Raw genomic sequence first — 18,438 nt, forward strand, 5'->3', positions numbered from 1 at the left:
GTAAATTGAGTCCTCCATCTGAGGAGTCCGTCATCACCAAGATTCCGTTATCCCATTTCTGACTTACTGAAACCAACCTCTATAAAATGAATGTGAGTGTGAGAGAGAACACCTTTTGTTAACTTGAGAATTTGTTTAGTTGAACATTATCCATTGTGAGTAATGTTTAACCGTCCTTATCGTTAGTAGAGCGTGTCACGTAAGTGAGTGTCGAAGTTTGCCAGCTAGATTGGCGTATTTTATTTGTCGTCCGTGGGGTATCCATGAGTCTGAAGTTATATTTATTTAATGACATCAGAGGAATCTGATGTTTTAGTTTAATTAGTGTCAGTTGTCTGTTTTGAAAGTCATTAATCTCCTGAACTATTCTGTAACTGGTATAATCTCCAAGATCTAGCGCCCGTTAATAGCCTGTTCATCTTCATTCAGATTAATGTTATCGACGTATATTCACCTTTTCCTGGCAAGCTCAACCTGATTAGATTATATGAATAGACATAGGAAATTCCTGATCAAGAACACCCGGAGTTCATAACTAAGGTTATCCGCAAAATATTGAGAAGTTATGTTGTTGGTAAGATCGACCTCTTGTATGAATAGATGCCCAAGCTGCCCGGGCGAAGTGCATCGTATATACCTCGACTACGAGGGGAGAATCACGATTCCTCAATGTGTTCCCGCCGCCTATTAATTCAGTTTAACTTAGTCAATTTTGGTGAATATCAGTGCTCATGTATTAACATAGTGAATTCTGTGCCAATTAAGTCGAGTAACGTAGAGATTTAGATATTGTCTGAACCGTTGCCAGGCGTATGTTTTGTATAGTTGAAGTTAGACCTTTACGCATTCGTGACTTCCTCAACATCTCTCCAGTGTGTTGAGCTGAATACTCATCGGCTAACGTGGGGCGGTAACCGGGTTGGACGATGCCGTTAATTCGACAGGACTGAACTGGGAAGTCCGTTTCCTGCAAATCAGGCGCCAACTCCCTGGGCGTGTGTCGGTCTACAACCGACCCCTAACAGCGATCTTCATTTGTTGTAGAGACCAGCGTTACCCTGGGGCACTCCTCACAGTTACATAGGCCTAAGTATTATTGTATCTTGTTTGGGGATAACTAGCAGAAATATAGTATCCCAGGTTAAGTATTGAACCACTGAATGAGAGTTAAAAGTGCCATGTTGTTCCTTGTGAATTAACAGGAGGTATTGTATGTTGAGATAATTGTGGAGTTGTCCAGTGTGCTATGTATTCATTGGTAGTGACCATGAAATGATAATCTGAGAGTATAATGATATAACCAAGAAGTGAAGAGTTAATTTGCTACTTGGTAAGGTAAGACCTGAGGGTCCAGTGATATCTGGTGTATACCCAGTACTGAATATCATTTGGCAGAGTGACAATACCACAATTGTCGATTGAAGTAATAAGTATTTGGAGGTATTTAATGAGGTAATAAGTTCTTGAAGTGTTTGATGACTTAAGAAACAAATTGCAGTTCTGTTTTGTCTGAGTGAATCTAAGATGCATCTTATCCAATCACTGTGTTAATAAATATTGAATTGGTAATCTACGTCTACGAGTATCACCACTCTATCCTTTCCCACATTGGTTCTCAGAAAATAACTAACTCACGTGCCTAGAAGCTCGCTACCTAACAGTTAACTAAGAGATGTTATATTCTAGAAAATCCTGGGTGGTGGCAGGCTACCGTTGTAAGTATAATAAGTGTGGTAATCACAAAGACATGGTTTCCCAGGTTAATCCATGGTTTAGAATATAACTAGAACAAAATATATGGATGAGATCATAATATATGACAGGAAATGAAAAGAAAGAACATTGACTTGGAAAATATAAGCAGAGAAGCATAAGAGTTACTTATATTAGAATATATAAGAATATAAGGTATATAGAGATAAAGAACATATAAGAATATAAGCAAGAATATATAAAGTAAGTAATCATTCTGTAATATGTCAATTTTACGAATTTGTTCGGGAGAAACATGTGTAGTGGAATTCTCCCCTACAAACGCTGTTTGTCGCTGCCTAGCCGACCCCACCAATTCCCCAGTGTATGCCTCGTGGTCTAGGTCAACCAGCGCCGCCATACACCACGGAGCGGGGGTCAACTGCTAAGCCACGCCTACCCCCGCTATTTAAGACCTGACCTCGTGGTGATCTGTCTCTCTTTCTACTTACACCAACCAGCCAGCAACACCTCCGCTGCCTGGCGGCCCTCGCTCCTCCACCTGCCTGGCGGTCCTCTCTCCCGTTGGCGAGCATGGAGACCCACAAGCTGTCCTTCTCTGAGCGTCCTCACCAACCAGCTCTCTCTACATCACGCTTGTAACCATGCTGCCTTCCCAGCACCAAGCTGCATTGTACATCCAATACAACATGTATATAGAGAGCACATTGTGAGTTTCCTTTCTCCATTCCATCCTGAGTGTGAACCAAACATCTAATACCCCACAAATGGTGACCCCCGGAGATTCGCACTCACACAGGATGGAGGAGAAACTGATCACGCTCCCAGTCTTCAAGCTACATGGAAGACTGGCTTATCCACCCAGAAGCAGCTCTCATCGGCTCTACAGCTACTGTTTCTACACCGCAGGTCAGACACCCTAGAGCAGCTCTGCTACTCTAAGCAGACAGTCGCTCCTCTTCTTGCACCAAGCACCACGTCCTACTGACCCCAACACACCCGTCCTGCCTCAGACGCCGACCCCGGCCCAGCAGTAACCCCTGCCGCCCCTGATGCGGCCTCTGTTCCTGAGTGCGGACACACACACCCCTCTTTTCTGCCCCAGGTACTCCCTGCTAATGTCCTGCACCCTGCTGCTGTCGTGGACCCAGCTGCTGTCACGAGCCCTCATCCGTTTCTGCTGACGCAGCCCCTGCTCCTGACCCAGGCCCACACACCCCAGCAGGCGCATCTGACGACTCGGTACCTGCCGTGAGGGAAGCACAAAATTCATCGCCTCCACACACCCTTATTCTCCCTCTCTACTCCCACAGATATTGTGTATCTAGACAGTTGTCCCCAGCGACCGGCTCATCACGCCATCGCCGTTGTCTCACATGAGGCACGCACCGCCCGTTCTGCCTCACATGTGCTATGCAACTCTGCAGACAACAAGTCTCCTACACAGCCTGGAGGGAAGGGGGAGTATTGTAGTGGAATTCTCCCCTACAAACGCTGTTTGTCGCTGCCTAGCCGACCCCACCAATTCCCCAGTGTATGCCTCGTGGTCTAGGTCAACCAGCGCCGCCATACACCACGGAGCGGGGGTCAACTGCTAAGCCACGCCTACCCCCGCTATTTAAGACCTGACCTCGTGGTGATCTGTCTCTCTTTCTACCTACACCAACCAGCCAGCAACACCTCCGCCTGCCTGGCGGCCCTCGCTCCTCCGCCTGCCTGGCGGTCCTCTCTCCCGCTGGCGAGCATGGAGACCCACAAGCTGTCCTTCTCTGAGCGTCCTCACCAACCAGCTCTCTCTACATCACGCTTGTAACCATGCTGCCTTCCCAGCACCAAGCTGCATTGTACATCCAATACAACATGTATATAGAGAGCACATTGTGAGTTTCCTTTCTCCATTCCATCCTGAGTGTGAACCAAACATCTAATACCCCACACATGTAAGAATGATGTGGTTAATCTACTAGATTCTAGACAGTAAATCAATTACGTTAAATCATTAAATAATCCCTGGGTCAACAAAACATTGAAACCTCTTCGCGAAAAAAAGGCAACACTATACAGCAATTATAATTCAGCTCATGATTTTGACTCCTTATTGCTTACATTCCTAATGTCTACACCGTATATGTAAACTTTTATGACAATTTTACTCACTAAATACAGGCCACCTGTAGTAGGGTGGCCATGAGTTAATAGGATTCTAATACTAATAGAATCCTTGTTATTCAATCTGCCTGATCCGGATTACAGTCCCACAGTCAACAACACTGCTTCTGCACAGTGCCTGAAGCTCGAGTATACTAACATTGCCTTCGGGCACTGGTTCATTAAAGAAATAGTAGTTAAATCTCTTGAAATATGTCTGCTAGTGACGCAAGTAACCAAGTGATTTTAGCCACCGCCAGCTATGACCACACCATCAAGCTATGGCAAGCTCACAGTGGCATCTGTCAGAGGACCCTAAAGCACCCGGAGTCGGTATCCTTTTAGCAAACTAATAACACCTGTCACCACTGTGTTAATATTTAATAATACTTTACTTAGTATTTCTTGTGTATGAAAATATTTAGAAGTTGCCAACATTTATTATATTGAAGTATATTAGGGGAAAGAAAAACTAAAAATAAATTATTCGATAGCTTTTCCCTCTGAATTTAATATTGTTCGAGTATTTTAACCCATAAAATTACCAACAATATTATTCAAAGTGGGCAGAGCTTTGAAGTAGAGGGAAAATGTGGGTAAATTTACAGTTTCAGCTACAGGGGCAGAGTTGGCTATAGAGTTATCAGGTCGGAAAAGAGGGAGTGCAGAAGTTATTACAGATGTTTTTGGTTAAGGACCAGAAGGATTTACTAGAAGAAGAGTTAGTCAGGTCAGCGGTCTTTCTTTTTATAAAATTCTGCTTGTGTTTGGGCCGGGATTTGATATCAAATGATCTCACTTGTTAACACTTGCCTGAATGAGTGTAGAGTAGTCGCTGGTACCTTTGATGAAGCTGGGTGAGATAATAGGTAGTCTCAGGCGTGTCACCTTTGATACAGTCGTAGTTTTGAGTCGCTGAGTCGTCCAAGCCCACCTGGGTTACACTTGTAATTATCTTAGCTTGTAAGTATACACAAGTGTACACAGGTTCTGTTATCTTCATTTGTGGTTCCTTGGTTTAATGTAAACACACGTGGTCATTTTCTAGTTATATTGGATGCTCTGGTAGTTACAGAATTGTTTGTTGACAGACTACTGAGCATTAGCTATTAGCTTGTAATTAGCTGATAAAATTAGAGAGAGATACAGCCTCGGGAGCTATGCTCACACACGTCTCTTTGGTATGGTGTCTGGCTGTGAACTGTTGAACTGTGTGAAACTGTGAACTAGGCGAACCCCTCTCTTCTCTGCTTGTAAGGGGGTATGTAATCTATACGTCAACACAGAGATAAGAGGCTACACTCCACAGGCCTACTCTCACGGAGGCCTGGGGACATATATTTATGGGTTGTAACCTGAATCTGTGTGAAACTACAAATGTTTAAGTGTGCTGTCCACCCTCGGAGGTGTGACAGAACAAATGCTTATGAAGCTTTATGCTCAATAGTCTGGGTGATAGAATGTATATAATGAATATATGTTCTTAGCCCATATTTATATAATACTGATTGATAGGGGCTAGAACACTTGGCCCTATGACGAATAACCTTACAACGATTCCTAGAAGTAATGAAAGAGGAGCGGGTAATAGGAGAAGGAGATAGTTTCATAGCTTGATATGCCCTATCTCTCTCCCTACATGCAAGAGAACAGGAGTGAACAATCCATGATTGTAAAGTGAAAGTTTTGGTAGAAAATGGGTTTAAATGCACTCATACTACCCTGTATAACCCCAGCAATGCTGTCAGCACATACCGAGGCATCTCAAGAGGAAAAGCAACATTCATTTCCGTCGGAATTGAGTCGTTTTGGACTTGTCACCCCCCCCCCACCCTTCCCCCCTCCACCATACAATCTGACCTAACCAACCAAAGAAACCTACCTAACCTTACCTAATGTAACTTCCTAGCCGTCCCCGCCACATTAAACAGAAAGTACTAATTTTGATATCTGGTACTGTACCAATGAAAGCAACTTTGTTGACTGCAGATTTATGTTAATTTCTTTTGTGAATTTATAGTACTTTCTCTGTTAATATCTATTTGTGACGGAAGTGGTATTAGAAAACGTTGTTTCTATTGACAAAATAAAACTACCTAATGGTAAATACAAAATATGGCTAACCGAGTTGTGGCTGAAACTGTAACCAAAATGTGGGATAAAATACAAATTTCCGACAAACGCTGTAGAATAAATTATTTTTATTTTTATTTCTTTCTCCCTATATAAAACTCCATATATGAGTAGGTAATGGCAACTTCTAAATATTAACTCTTGTGTACCAATAGTAGTCATTTTAGAAACTATTTAGAAGAGTACAGTAATTGGGTATCATTAAAGGATAGTGATACAGGTATAGGTTTTTATATTTGTATTTACCACTTGGAAAAGAAACTTTAAAGGAATCCATTGGCTACAACACTTAGCTGGGAATCACCGACTGGGCAGATTGTAGGCTACATATCTGGGATGTTAAGTTAGGTAAGAAAATTCGTGGATCTTGATATGAGTACAGTGCTGTAGTTAGGTTTGGTTCCTTGGTTTTCATTGGTTTTCTTTTTTGATTAGGTTATGTTGGTAAAAATTGATTCCTCCTCCACATTTTGGGGTCATGAGAAAGGAAGTTTTCTTTGATTTGAAAAGTTTCATTATGTTGCTCGTTAACCCACGCACTTCCTTTAAGGTATTACTAGGTAACTTTTAAAGTTTTTGGTAATAGGATGGGTTAGCTTGATAATTGTGGAACATCAGAATAGCCAACACGGGCTGGTACCAGTTAAACTCACTTAAACCTAAGGAACCAAATCTAACGGTTCTCATATACTGTACAGTGGAGTCTGCATTTACGCGGCTTTTGTATACGCGTTTGGTCATTTACGCGGTGCCTTGCCAGAATGAAATGCTTTAATTATGCGGTAAATTTGGTCATTTACGAGGGTGAAGTTTAATTTGTTCACTGTATTTACTGAAGATATTTGTTTTAGCTCATAAAATTCATACAAATTACCCGGCCAGAATATAATTTACATTGCTGGAATTCTTGTAAGATTGTGATTATTTTAAATATAAACATCATGGAATTTGCATTAGACATACAAATTTTAGATCTAATGTAAGAATTTTGATTAGAAAGAGCAAAAATTTTATCATTTGTCCAAAATATATGACGTTTATATTCAAAATATTCCTGGTCTTGCAAGGAATCCAGCAATGTCAATTATATTATCCTAACTTTAGTCTGAGGTATTATTTATTACTAAAAATGTAAACCTACTGTTTTCACCCAAACATTTCTCAGAGAGGGAGGAGCCAGCGAGCGTGGGAAGAGGTGGGTTGAGTCCATTATTTGAATGGACATTAACCGGGCGACTGTATTTCTCTTAAATATTAATTGTGTATGCATACCATCATAAAATTAAGATGTTATTTTTACTACAACGTATGTATTGTGTCGGAAAAAGTGGAGTTTGGGGGTTGGCCGAGTCTCTATTTCAATTAATCCCATATGTTCTGTTATTTCATTTACGCGTTTCTCGTTTTACGCGGGCCTCCACGAGTTCAATTGACCGCGTAAATGCAGACTCCACTGTATCAAGATACAGTGCATGGCTTTTACAACTTAACATCCCAGCTAAGTAACCTCTTCCTGTTTTAATATCATTTATATCATTATACTGAACAGTGTTATTAATAAAAGTAGCAGTCAGTGTTTTGTGTTTATATTATACAGAAGGTTTAATTTCTGGGAAGCATTTGTCACTTGGTGTGCCCATAAAAAATTCTTGACAGCATTCCAGGTAGCTCTTTGGAAACACAAAAGTAGGAAAATTGCAATTCTTTCACCTTTTTATGATAATTGTACAGGTAAGAAACATATTTTCCTAAAGTTGCTCCCTCTTACAAGTCAGATGTCTGAAGTACGTATTAATCCCCCACATTTTAACATTTTTAATTATACTGTACTGTACTCGGGTGGAAAATGGGTGTTAATTGAACTTAGAATATACAGTACAGGTACTTGGCATCATGTTGACCATGAATGGAGAAAAGAGCATCCAACTATTGTAGGTGACAATATGGTATTAAATTATTTATGTAATCTTTCATGAAAGATTCAATACCATCATGGGTAAGGTACAGTAGGTTATAATTATCAGTTTTATAAGAAAACTTTGTGTGTAGAATTATTTTACAACTCAATACTGTACTAGGCTCTGTGGTCATGACTTTGGTAATACTGTACCATAACTCAGATGGGTGATGAATATTCCTTAACTGATTGTTTTAGCAAGTAAATGCCATGGAAATAGCACCTGACCGCAATATGTTGGCAGCAGCTGGTTATCAACACATTCGCATGTATGATCTGAAAACATTAAATGAAGACCCGGTTGTGAACTATGAAGGAGTTAGTAAGAATGTTACAGCACTTGGGTTCCAAGAGGATGGCAAGTGGATGTTCACAGGCGGTGAAGACTGTACTGCAAAAATCTGGGACTTGAGGTATGGAGTAAAGAGTATTATTTTTGTCCAGTATAAACTTCAGTACTGTATCTTATATGTTTTGTTAAGGGTTTCACTTTATATTTCTCTAATATGTACATCAACATCCTGTAACACATGTAGGCAAAGTATTAAATACAGAATGACAAATTTGAAAAAGGTTGTACAGTGTACAGTAATTTTATATGGTTACTACCTTACTTTGTAAATAGATAGAATTTACACTCCATTTTAGTATTTTTTTGTAATGCATATTTTTTCCAGATCATACAACCTACATGTATCTAGAATTTTCCAAGTGAGCACTCCAGTCAACTGTGCCTGCCTTCACCCTAACCAGGCAGAGCTGTTTGTGGGAGACCAGTCAGGAGTCATTCACATTTGGGATGTGAAAACTGAACATAATGAACAGCTGGTGGGTATTTTACTGTACAGTCTGCATATTATTCTGCAGAAGGCAATATTTTATGATAGATACTGTATACTGTTTCATTTGTCAAGTGTCCTGTAAGATTCCCTCCAACAAAATACCTCATGGCAGAGTTGCTGGTTACTGGGGGTGGTGGAACCTCAACAATGATCTAGGCCACTGAGATTAATCCTGATACAATTTATGTGATTTGAAACCCATGGTCATAAGCTTAGGTTGGAAGTTCACTCTTCATGTTTTTTCTTGTTTCCATTATTTTTTTTATTTCACTTTTTTTTGGTGCAAAATCGTTATTTTGAAAAATTACCGGCATGCATATTGGTAATTTTGCAAAATAACTTACAGACAACCTAAACTAACCTAACGTTATGGTTATGTTAAGTGAGAGGTTAGGTTACGTTAGGTTACTTTAGGATGGCTCGTGTAGTGGTCCTGTTCTTCTTTTTTAACTTTGGTTAGCCTGTATGTAGGTAAGTTATTTTGCACAGTTTCCAATAAGCATGCCGGTAATTTTGCAAAATAACCGATTTTGCAAAAAAACAAAACGTAACATACTGTATATTCCTTTAAGGTGATTTTTTCTTGGTGATAATGATTGCTGTGTGTAATTTTTTTAAAGATGTTTCGCTTAATACCTGTGAACCAGACTTTTCTTTGGGAATTTCATCATAGAAATGCTTCATTGTTTCAAGGTAGAATGGTATACTGTATTGGGAAGTGCGTTTAACAAATTCATAAATCCATCATGTTCTAGCTTCCCAACAGCACTTTTAGTAACTAAAGCACCTCATCCTTCCATTCCTTTGGTATTTTCTTCTCCCGTTCCTACCATCCTCCTCTGAATCTTATGCTCATATCAATCAATCTTTTGTATCCCATTTTCTCCCATGAAAGTACAGGTAATGATAAAGTGAAGGAAACCAGAGAGATGTTGATAAAGGTTTTGGCTGCATTAATTTGACTGTTTAGGCAAGATGTGATGAACTGGAAGGTTGATTTAATCAACAGAAATTAACTTCACTGTACTGGGGTTTCAAAAATCCTTCCTTTCACTCGGGGAATTGAATTGAAATGAGAATTTAGAATTCTGTTTATTTTAAGATTGCATAGATATTAAAAGGATCAAGTTAGTATTTATTTTTTTTAATAATTTATGAACAACATATGTGTAACTGTCTGTAACACCTTGTAAAAATGTAAGGTACAGTATATGCAGTACAGTACAGTACTTATGTACAGTGCAGTATTACTGTACTGTACTCTGTATGCTGTAACACAAATAACATGAAAAGGAGGTGAAAATTCCACCTTTAATCAGAAGATTTTATGACAGTTGAGATGAACTGGCAGACTGAGATCACTTTCAACAAGCATTGGCAAAGCATGCCTACAGTAGTCTCTTGACTAATCAAAGCACAGCTTCTCTAGGCTATCAGTCAGTGCTTGGTTTCCTCCCAACGCTGACAGCAAGAGAGCATAATATCACCATGTGTTGGGATACTGAATATGTCCTGTCTGAGCCAGACTGGTCTGCTACAACTGGCAGAAAAAGTTCCTTGTTTGGAGTATCCAATATTCAGTTTACTGTGTATGGATTCATGCCAGATTGGATAAAACAGTGGATGGGAATACTGTATGATGCATTTTCATATTGTCAGAGATGACGAGTGAGATTGTAGATGTTTTTGTTTTGTATTCAGAGTATCTCAATGCATTTTATTTGATCTGAATAAAGTTGAACACAGTACAGCACTTACGTTAGAAACTCATCTTATTGCTAAATATTACATGACTTGTAATACCATTTGAAGAAGGTTGCAAAATTTTAAAAGGAAATATTTAATTCAAACTCGGTGTTTACTGTACAGTGAAACCTCCTTACGTACACCGGACTTTCATCTCTATATAGTTCATGAGATGGAGGTTTTATATATAATGGACCCTCGGTATGACAGACTTTCTTCTCTTTATAGTCCGTTAAATAGAGGTTTGACAGTAAATGTAATTAAATTACTTATTATCCAGATACCAGAACCTGATGGCAGTATACAGAGCATTGCCATAGACCCAGAAGGAACATACATGGCTGCCGTCAATAACAAAGGAAAGGTGTATGTTTGGCGGCTCTCTGGGGGAACTGGAGAGACACCCATTACCCTCACACCAACACGATCTCTCCTTGCTCACAACAACTACGCCCTCAAAGTCAAGTTCAGCCCCGATTCCACGTAAGATCTGGTTTTTCAGGAAATTACAATATACTTTTAATGAAAAATATAGTATAATACAGGTACAATAATAATTTGCATTCTGTGTGACATTGTTCTGTGGAAAATTATAGTAGATAGTGTAGTAGATATTTGCTGATGCATACTGTACTATTAATATTATACCATTGCCAATGAAATTATGGTATGTACAAAACTAAAATTGTATTGTTAGGTGAGTGGTGTAGTGTGATATGACTGTCACCTTGTCTTTGTTCTCTGTGCAAGTGCTCCCTGCAACTAACACTTCAGCAGCTCTTATTTCTTAATCCTTCCTCAATTACTTCCTGGATGTACAGTCGGGGTCAAAAGTCTTAAACACTTAGCAATATCTGGCATCTACCTCCGAGTTATACACATATGATTGGACATTTCATTTACGTCCACATATCTTTGTTGTGTATAACTGTTGACTCTTAACTCATGTGAATGCTTCATGTATACTTATTTACAGTATGATGGTAACGACGTCTGCTGACCACACTGCTCGCATATGGAAAACTGCAGATTTTTCCCAAATGACAGAACTGAGTGACAGTAGCCAAAGATGGGTGTGGGATGTTGCTTTCTCTGCTGATTCACAACATATTATAACAGGTAAATTTATAAAAAGAAAGATTGATGTATAGTAATAAGATTTTCGTAATACTGTATAGGTTCCTGATCAGACAATAATTTTTAAAGTATTTCTGTAACTTAATAGTCTGCACATTGACCAGTTTTGGGGGGAATAATTAATTATCTTGACACTTTAAAGTGATATTATGACCTACTTGTCATTTGACAAGCAACTTGCAAGATTTTCCCTCTAGAACAAAATCTATAAGGTTTTATAAATGGAACTCATCTCCATGACTTAAATTTATGATGAATGAACCAGTATCAGGGTTCATCCCAGTGTATTGTACCTTATAACTCAGTGGTTTTCAAAACACCAATGAGGCAGATTTGGAGCTTGCTTCATGAACCCGAGTGAACCAGATTAATAGCTACTCTATAGTGATTTAAATTGATCCTACAAGGTAATGTGCCTGCCATTAGAAAGAATATACAGTACTGGTCAGTAAAGTACCTGTCAACCACAAATCTACTTTACAGAAGATTTGAGCATAAATATGAAATTTACATAAGAGTAAATGAGGAGAATTTTGTCAAACAGGAAACTGGCTCGGTGACTGTGTTTATGGTGGTGTGAGTCTACTTGCCTTCACTCGAATTTGAGGAGTAAGTTACTGTATGATGAGTGAAAGCTTATTTGTAGACTTAATGACATTGAGAGTGTTTGAAAATAATGAAGTCAGTTAGTGTACAGGTATTTGCACTTAATACCTGTAATATAACCAAACTGACACATATACAATACTGTGGTATGTACTTGCTTTTTCGAACACGCATTCATTTGCGTGTCCACTTTACATAATTACTACCGGGTATATCTGTTTATCAGAAGCCTCTTGGTCTCAAAGGCAATTTTTACCAGGGTTTTTCAGTTGGAGATTCTCCCAGGACACTTCCCTCACAGAGGAAATAGGACTTCACATATTAATACTTGACATTTTTCACAGGCTCATCTGATAACACTGCAAGATTATGGTCAGTAGAAACTGGGGAAATTAAACGAGAATACTCTGGTCATCAGAAAACTATCTCAGCAATAGCATTTAAGGATGTAATGTATCCTTGTTAACAGTGAAGTTTACTCCTTGATGAGGCAATGTGGGACCATCAACAAATTAAGAGGAAAGTGATGAATGATTTCTGAAGCAGATTTTAGATTTTTTTTTTGTGGGAATTGTTAATTTATTCCTTTATTTGAGGTAATTTTCCATTGATTCCTTGCTCAAATTAACCTTCATACCACCTCCCTCCCCTGGTGTGCAGAACCAACATGATTAGATTCTTATTCAGTATCTCGTATCCCTGCGATCAAACAAATACAGTACATAGTTATATCATGAAGCTGCTTGAAAGGATTCTGTGTTAGATGAATTAACTAAGAATAAGGAATAGAACTTTTGATATTGTAATAATATAAATGTATTATAATAATTCATAATGGATCAACTGATGTACTGTATGAATAAACAGGAGTGAAACTTTTGATATTTTTTGTCATGTAATTTTTTCTTCACTCTCAAGCCTTGATGATGCAGAAGGACCCAAGTCAAGAGCAAACACACATTCCCATCATTCATAGTCACTCATATATTCATTGTTGCTACTGTAATAGATGTTTTCTGTTACAGTTTTTCTCTTTCATAAGGAGGTCCCAAGTATATGTTCCTTCACACAACATAACATCACCCATCAGCAGCATGTCCATTCCCAGAAATCATTTGAAAGTCATGCTCTCCAGTCATTCACTCACATTACTGCCACTTGCATCCAACTCTCATAGCTTTCACCTCATCCTGCATGGTCCTCACACCATCCACCACTGAATCTTTGTTCCCAAAATTTCATTATAATTACTGTACTCTCACCCTATCCCTACCACCTTAGCCAAACACTACTTTCACTTTAGTGTCTCCATGTTTCTGTTTGTCAGAATCTCTATCCTAATGTAATTTATACTTGTACTCAGTGTCTAATATGGCAGCCATCTTTGAGTTTATGACTATTTAGGTTACTTATGCAGATGTTGCAGTCAAAGGGTCTGTGATAGAGCTATTATCATGCCCATGAGTATAGTAACAGTTACAACTCACTTTAATTATAATAAATTCTTGGTCAACCTTTGACAGATTCTCATCTGTATTATAACAAGTTCTTGGCCCAACTACAACATGTTCTTGGCTTAACTATAATATGTTCTCGGTGTATCTACAACAGGTTCTCAGCCTAACTTGGATTGGTTCACTTTTTGAATGTTAAATGCATTGTTCAATCAACAATGTACAGAGCCCTATAACTCCTCACCATCATCTCTCAACATGTCTTGTGAGTATTAAGAGTTATAATTGTAGTTACGTTTAATTATTTTGAGTTTTGGGGGTTTGAATAAATGGAATTTTACTCCAAGCTGAATTTTCCACTTGGATTACTATTCCCAGACTGATTTTAAGATTTTGTCTTAATTGAAGGGGTTTAAGTGGCCACAACAAAAGAGGTAAAGGTAAAAAGTAGTAAAATTCTGTTGATTATACCAGGAAAAGTGTATGGTAGAGTCATTATAGGGAAATTTAATGCAAAAGCAGAGAGCACTTTAGGAGAAATGTAGTGTTGGTTCAGGAAAGGAAGGGGATGTGTGGGTCAGGAAATGGGTGAAATGTTTCTGAGGAAGGGGAAGAATGAGGACAACACTACCTGGCCGGAGTATTGTACTGTAGTAGTCACTCTCTGATCTTTTGCAACATTATTGGGAATTAGAACCTTAAGGAATTTCAGTGTTCTAGGTTTGTCCTTATTGATAGTATAATGGTTAATAAAAAGTTATCTAACCTTGATGTTATACTTTATTGATATAATAATCAGTTCCAGTCAAATTCCAAACAACACACAAGGAATCATATTTTGTGAGTTTAGTCACAAGGTTGCCAGGATTTTCCTACAGCTAACAATGCCCACACACAATATTATAATGAATAAGCAAGTGCATAACACAGCTGCATGAATCAAACACTAAGTTGCAGCTGCAATGTCCTTCATTAGACCTGATCCGTAGTTATTTTTCCCAGAAACTTCCAGAGTATTCTTACATAGTTATTGCTAGCATTGAATTTCCTTAAAGTACTGTACTGTACTTATAAATATTTTGACATTACAATACTTTATGATACTTTGGAAGCCACAGTATAATGCACCCACCTAACTCTTATAAGAGACCAATTTCCTTTAATATTTCTTATTAAAAAATACAAATTAATAAGGGAGGCTAAATGGCACTACACTAAGGGATGATCAGCTGTAACATTACTTGAACTATTCAACTTTTTTGAAGTGACTGATTTTTTTTTGGGTAATTTTCCAAATATTTTGTTTTTCTCTAGTAAATTGGACCCTTAATGCAGCGAATAAAAGCCATCATGTCTAATAGGTAATTACTGCTTCTTGGTAAACCTGAAAACTCAAATACTGTATTATGGAGTGGGACTGCTAGTCTGGCAGTTAAAAATTAATTTGGTCAAGGAAATCAGTCTATTCCAGTCAATATATCTGAGGTGGAGACCAATGTTTAACTCTAATAAGAAAACTCCTGTACAATATTCCATTGGTTCATCTCATTTTGTCTAGATGTAGCAAAGGCATTAATTGAGAGGGAAAAACATATGTTTTTGTCTTTATAAGCGATCTTTTCAAAAATTATCTTATGTGCCGGTCTGTGTCTTCTCAGAATATATTAAAAGTCATATATGACAATGATGTACAGCACAGTATTATGTAATAACCTAAGCAAGGTCAAAAAGGAATTCACAGAAATATTTATAACCGAGATCAAAATATTAGAATTATGATTGATTAAGACACGATCAAAGACTAATAGAATTCAACCAATGAAGTTTTGAGGTGATTTAAATTCTAATGAATCAGATCTTGAGGTTCCAGTTTGAGGTCATGCAATTATGTTTGGTTATTGTAATTAGTAATTTCATAAAATGGAATAAATTTACAGTACGATGTTAGAGAGCAATAATTTTAAAACCTGTCTTGATGGTAACATTTTTATATAAAATTTATTATATCTCAATACATTTTCATACACTTTGTTGAATATGATACATTAGTGGAATGTTCAGTTGTTCCAAAAAATTACTTGTGCCAAATTCAAGGACTGAATGTGGGAAAATCCATTTTCTGATTACGGTAAGGAGAAGATCAGTCAATTGTTAATTCCCTCCTACAGAACACTGCCTGGCAGAGTCTGTCTTGTGAATGAGTTACTGTATCTTTATTTTGATACAGGGACAATGTCCTAAATGGGTAAATGAAAAGGTACATGTAACAGTTACTTACCAGACATATCACAGTTATCAAGGGCAGGATCTTAACAATGGTATGCTGGTGTTTTGAAAAATGTGCAACAAACAATAACAAAGACAAAATTCACATCAGATCATGTGACTCAAGCCCCAACTATAAACTTGGGTCTATGAGGTTCAGTACAAACATATTTTCATGTTAGGGAAACCTCCCATGCCCTTTTCTTCTGGAAAATAAATAAAAAAATTTAAATGGGTAAAGTTAATCTATATTCTTGAGAAAATGTATATAAAAATAATTTAAAACTTACAGAAACAGTACAATTGATGTTTTAAAAACTGTATTCTAAATGTTAAATTATTTCAAGGCTCATTAATTAACACTAATTACCCAAATTTTATAAATTCAAAACCAGATCCTTAACCAACGTATAATGAAGTACAGTATTACCCCGCCTAACGCGGTTTCACTTAACGCGTTTTATCATATACGCGGTGCCTCGCCAGAGCTGAACTTTCACTTAACACGGATTTTTTCCACATATACGCGGTGAGTGTCCGGCTCCAGACGCTATTTTTAGATTTGCCCCACCCGCCACCCTGCCTGACTGCCTGTTTTAGCTCATAAAATTCATACAAATTACCCGGCCAGAATATAATTTACATTGCTGGAATTCTTATAATTTGGTGATCATTTTGAATATAAACATCATATATTTTGCATTAGACATACAAATTTTAGATAAAATTTTTTCTCTGGGTAACTATGTTATCTTTTGTGCAAAATATATGACATTTATATTCAAAATATTCCTGGTCTTACAAGGAATCCAGCAATGTCAATTATATTATCCTAACTTTAGTTTGAGGTATTATTTATTACAAAAAAGTTAAGTATTTGGTTTTCCCACACATCTCCTTGGGACGGTTGGTGGGGGGTGGGGGGGAGGGAGGGACCGACCGACCGACCATCTGTTACCCCCGTGAAGAATATTTTTTTTTTTTTTTATTAACTGAAGATATTTGTTTTAGCTCATAAAATTCATACAAATTACCCGGTCAGAATATAATTTACATTGCTGGAATTCTTATAATTTGATGATCATTTTGAATATAAACATATATTTTGCATTAAACATACAAATTTTAGATAAAAAAATTTTCTGAGTAACTATGTTATCTTTTGTGCAAAATATATGACGTTTATATTCAAAATATTCCTGGTCTTACAAGGAATCCAGCAATGTCAATTATATTATCCTAACTTTAATCTGAGGTATTATTTAATACAAAATGTTAAAATCTAAATTTTTCACCCACTCTTCTCTTGAAGGGATGATTGGTGGGGGGTGGGGGGGAGGGTTGGGACTGACCGCGCGGTTGGAAGAGGGGGGAGGCAAGGTGGGGTACTTTGATTGACAGATAGTGTCGTGAAGATTATTTTTTTTTTTATTAACTGAAGATATTTGTTTTAGCTCATAAAATTCATACAAATTACCCGGCCAGAATATAATTTACATTGCTGGAATTCTTATAATTTGGTGATCATTTTGAATATAAACATCATATATTTTGCATTAGACATACAAATTTTAGATAAAATTTTTTCTCTAAGTAACTATGTTATCTTTTGTGCAAAATATATGACATTTATATTCAAAATATTCCTGGTCTTACAAGGAATCCAGCAATGTCAATTGTATTATCCTAACTTTAGTTTGAGGTATTATTTATTAAAATTTAGTGGTTTTCCCCCAAAAATTTCTCAAGAGAGGGAAGAGCTGGCAGTGTAGTGTGAGAGGGGGAGGGAGTTGAGTCCATTATTTGAATGGACATTAACTTGGCGACTGTATTTCTCTATTTCTCTTAAGTATTAATTGTGTGCATGTACCATCATAAAATTAAGATGTTATTTTTACTACAACATAGTTATGTGTCTTCAAAAAGTGGAGTTTGGGGGTCGGGCCGGTTTCTATTGGAATTAATCCCATATGTTCTGTTGTTCACTTAACGCGGATTTCACTTAACACGGGACCCTCTGGGTTCTATTGACCGCGTAAAGTGGGGTACTGTAACTGTATATATATATATATATATATATATATATATATATATATATATATATATATATATATATATATATATATATATAAATATATATATATATATATATATATATATATAAATATATATATATATATATATAAATATATATATATATATATATATATATATATATATATAAATATATATATATATATATAAATATATATATATATAATATATATATATATATATATATATATATATATATATATATATATATATATATATATATATATATATATATATATATATATATATATATAAAATATATATATATATATATATATATATATATATATATATATATATATATATATATATATATATATATATATATATATATATATATATA

General features: G+C 36.9%; 1 protein-coding gene across 1 annotated transcript; it reads left to right on the plus strand.

Moving 5' to 3' along the window:
- Positions 1-3,947: 3,947 nt before the first annotated feature.
- LOC121853147 (target of rapamycin complex subunit lst8-like) lies at positions 3,948-13,157 on the plus strand. Its single transcript, XM_042347090.1, has 6 exons — positions 3,948-4,194; positions 8,150-8,364; positions 8,629-8,779; positions 10,820-11,022; positions 11,516-11,658; positions 12,627-13,157. The coding sequence occupies exons 1-6, from the start codon at positions 4,075-4,077 to the stop codon at positions 12,746-12,748; spliced, it is 954 nt and encodes a 317-aa protein (XP_042203024.1). The 5' UTR covers positions 3,948-4,074; the 3' UTR covers positions 12,749-13,157.
- Positions 13,158-18,438: the final 5,281 nt, after the last annotated feature.

The sequence above is a fragment of the Homarus americanus genome, unplaced genomic scaffold, assembly GCF_018991925.1.
Source record: "Homarus americanus isolate GMGI-L3 unplaced genomic scaffold, GMGI_Hamer_2.0 scaffold32871, whole genome shotgun sequence".
Taxonomy (NCBI): domain Eukaryota; kingdom Metazoa; phylum Arthropoda; class Malacostraca; order Decapoda; family Nephropidae; genus Homarus; species Homarus americanus.

Coding starts and splice junctions, on each gene's coding strand:
- LOC121853147 (XM_042347090.1), top strand. CDS start 4,075: ATGTCTGCTAGTGACGCAAGTAACCAAGTGATTTTAGCCACCGCCAGC. Junction 4,195..8,149: donor CCCTAAAGCACCCGGAGTCG/GTATCCTTTTAG, acceptor TGATTGTTTTAG/CAAGTAAATGCCATGGAAAT. Junction 8,365..8,628: donor GCAAAAATCTGGGACTTGAG/GTATGGAGTAAA, acceptor TATTTTTTCCAG/ATCATACAACCTACATGTAT.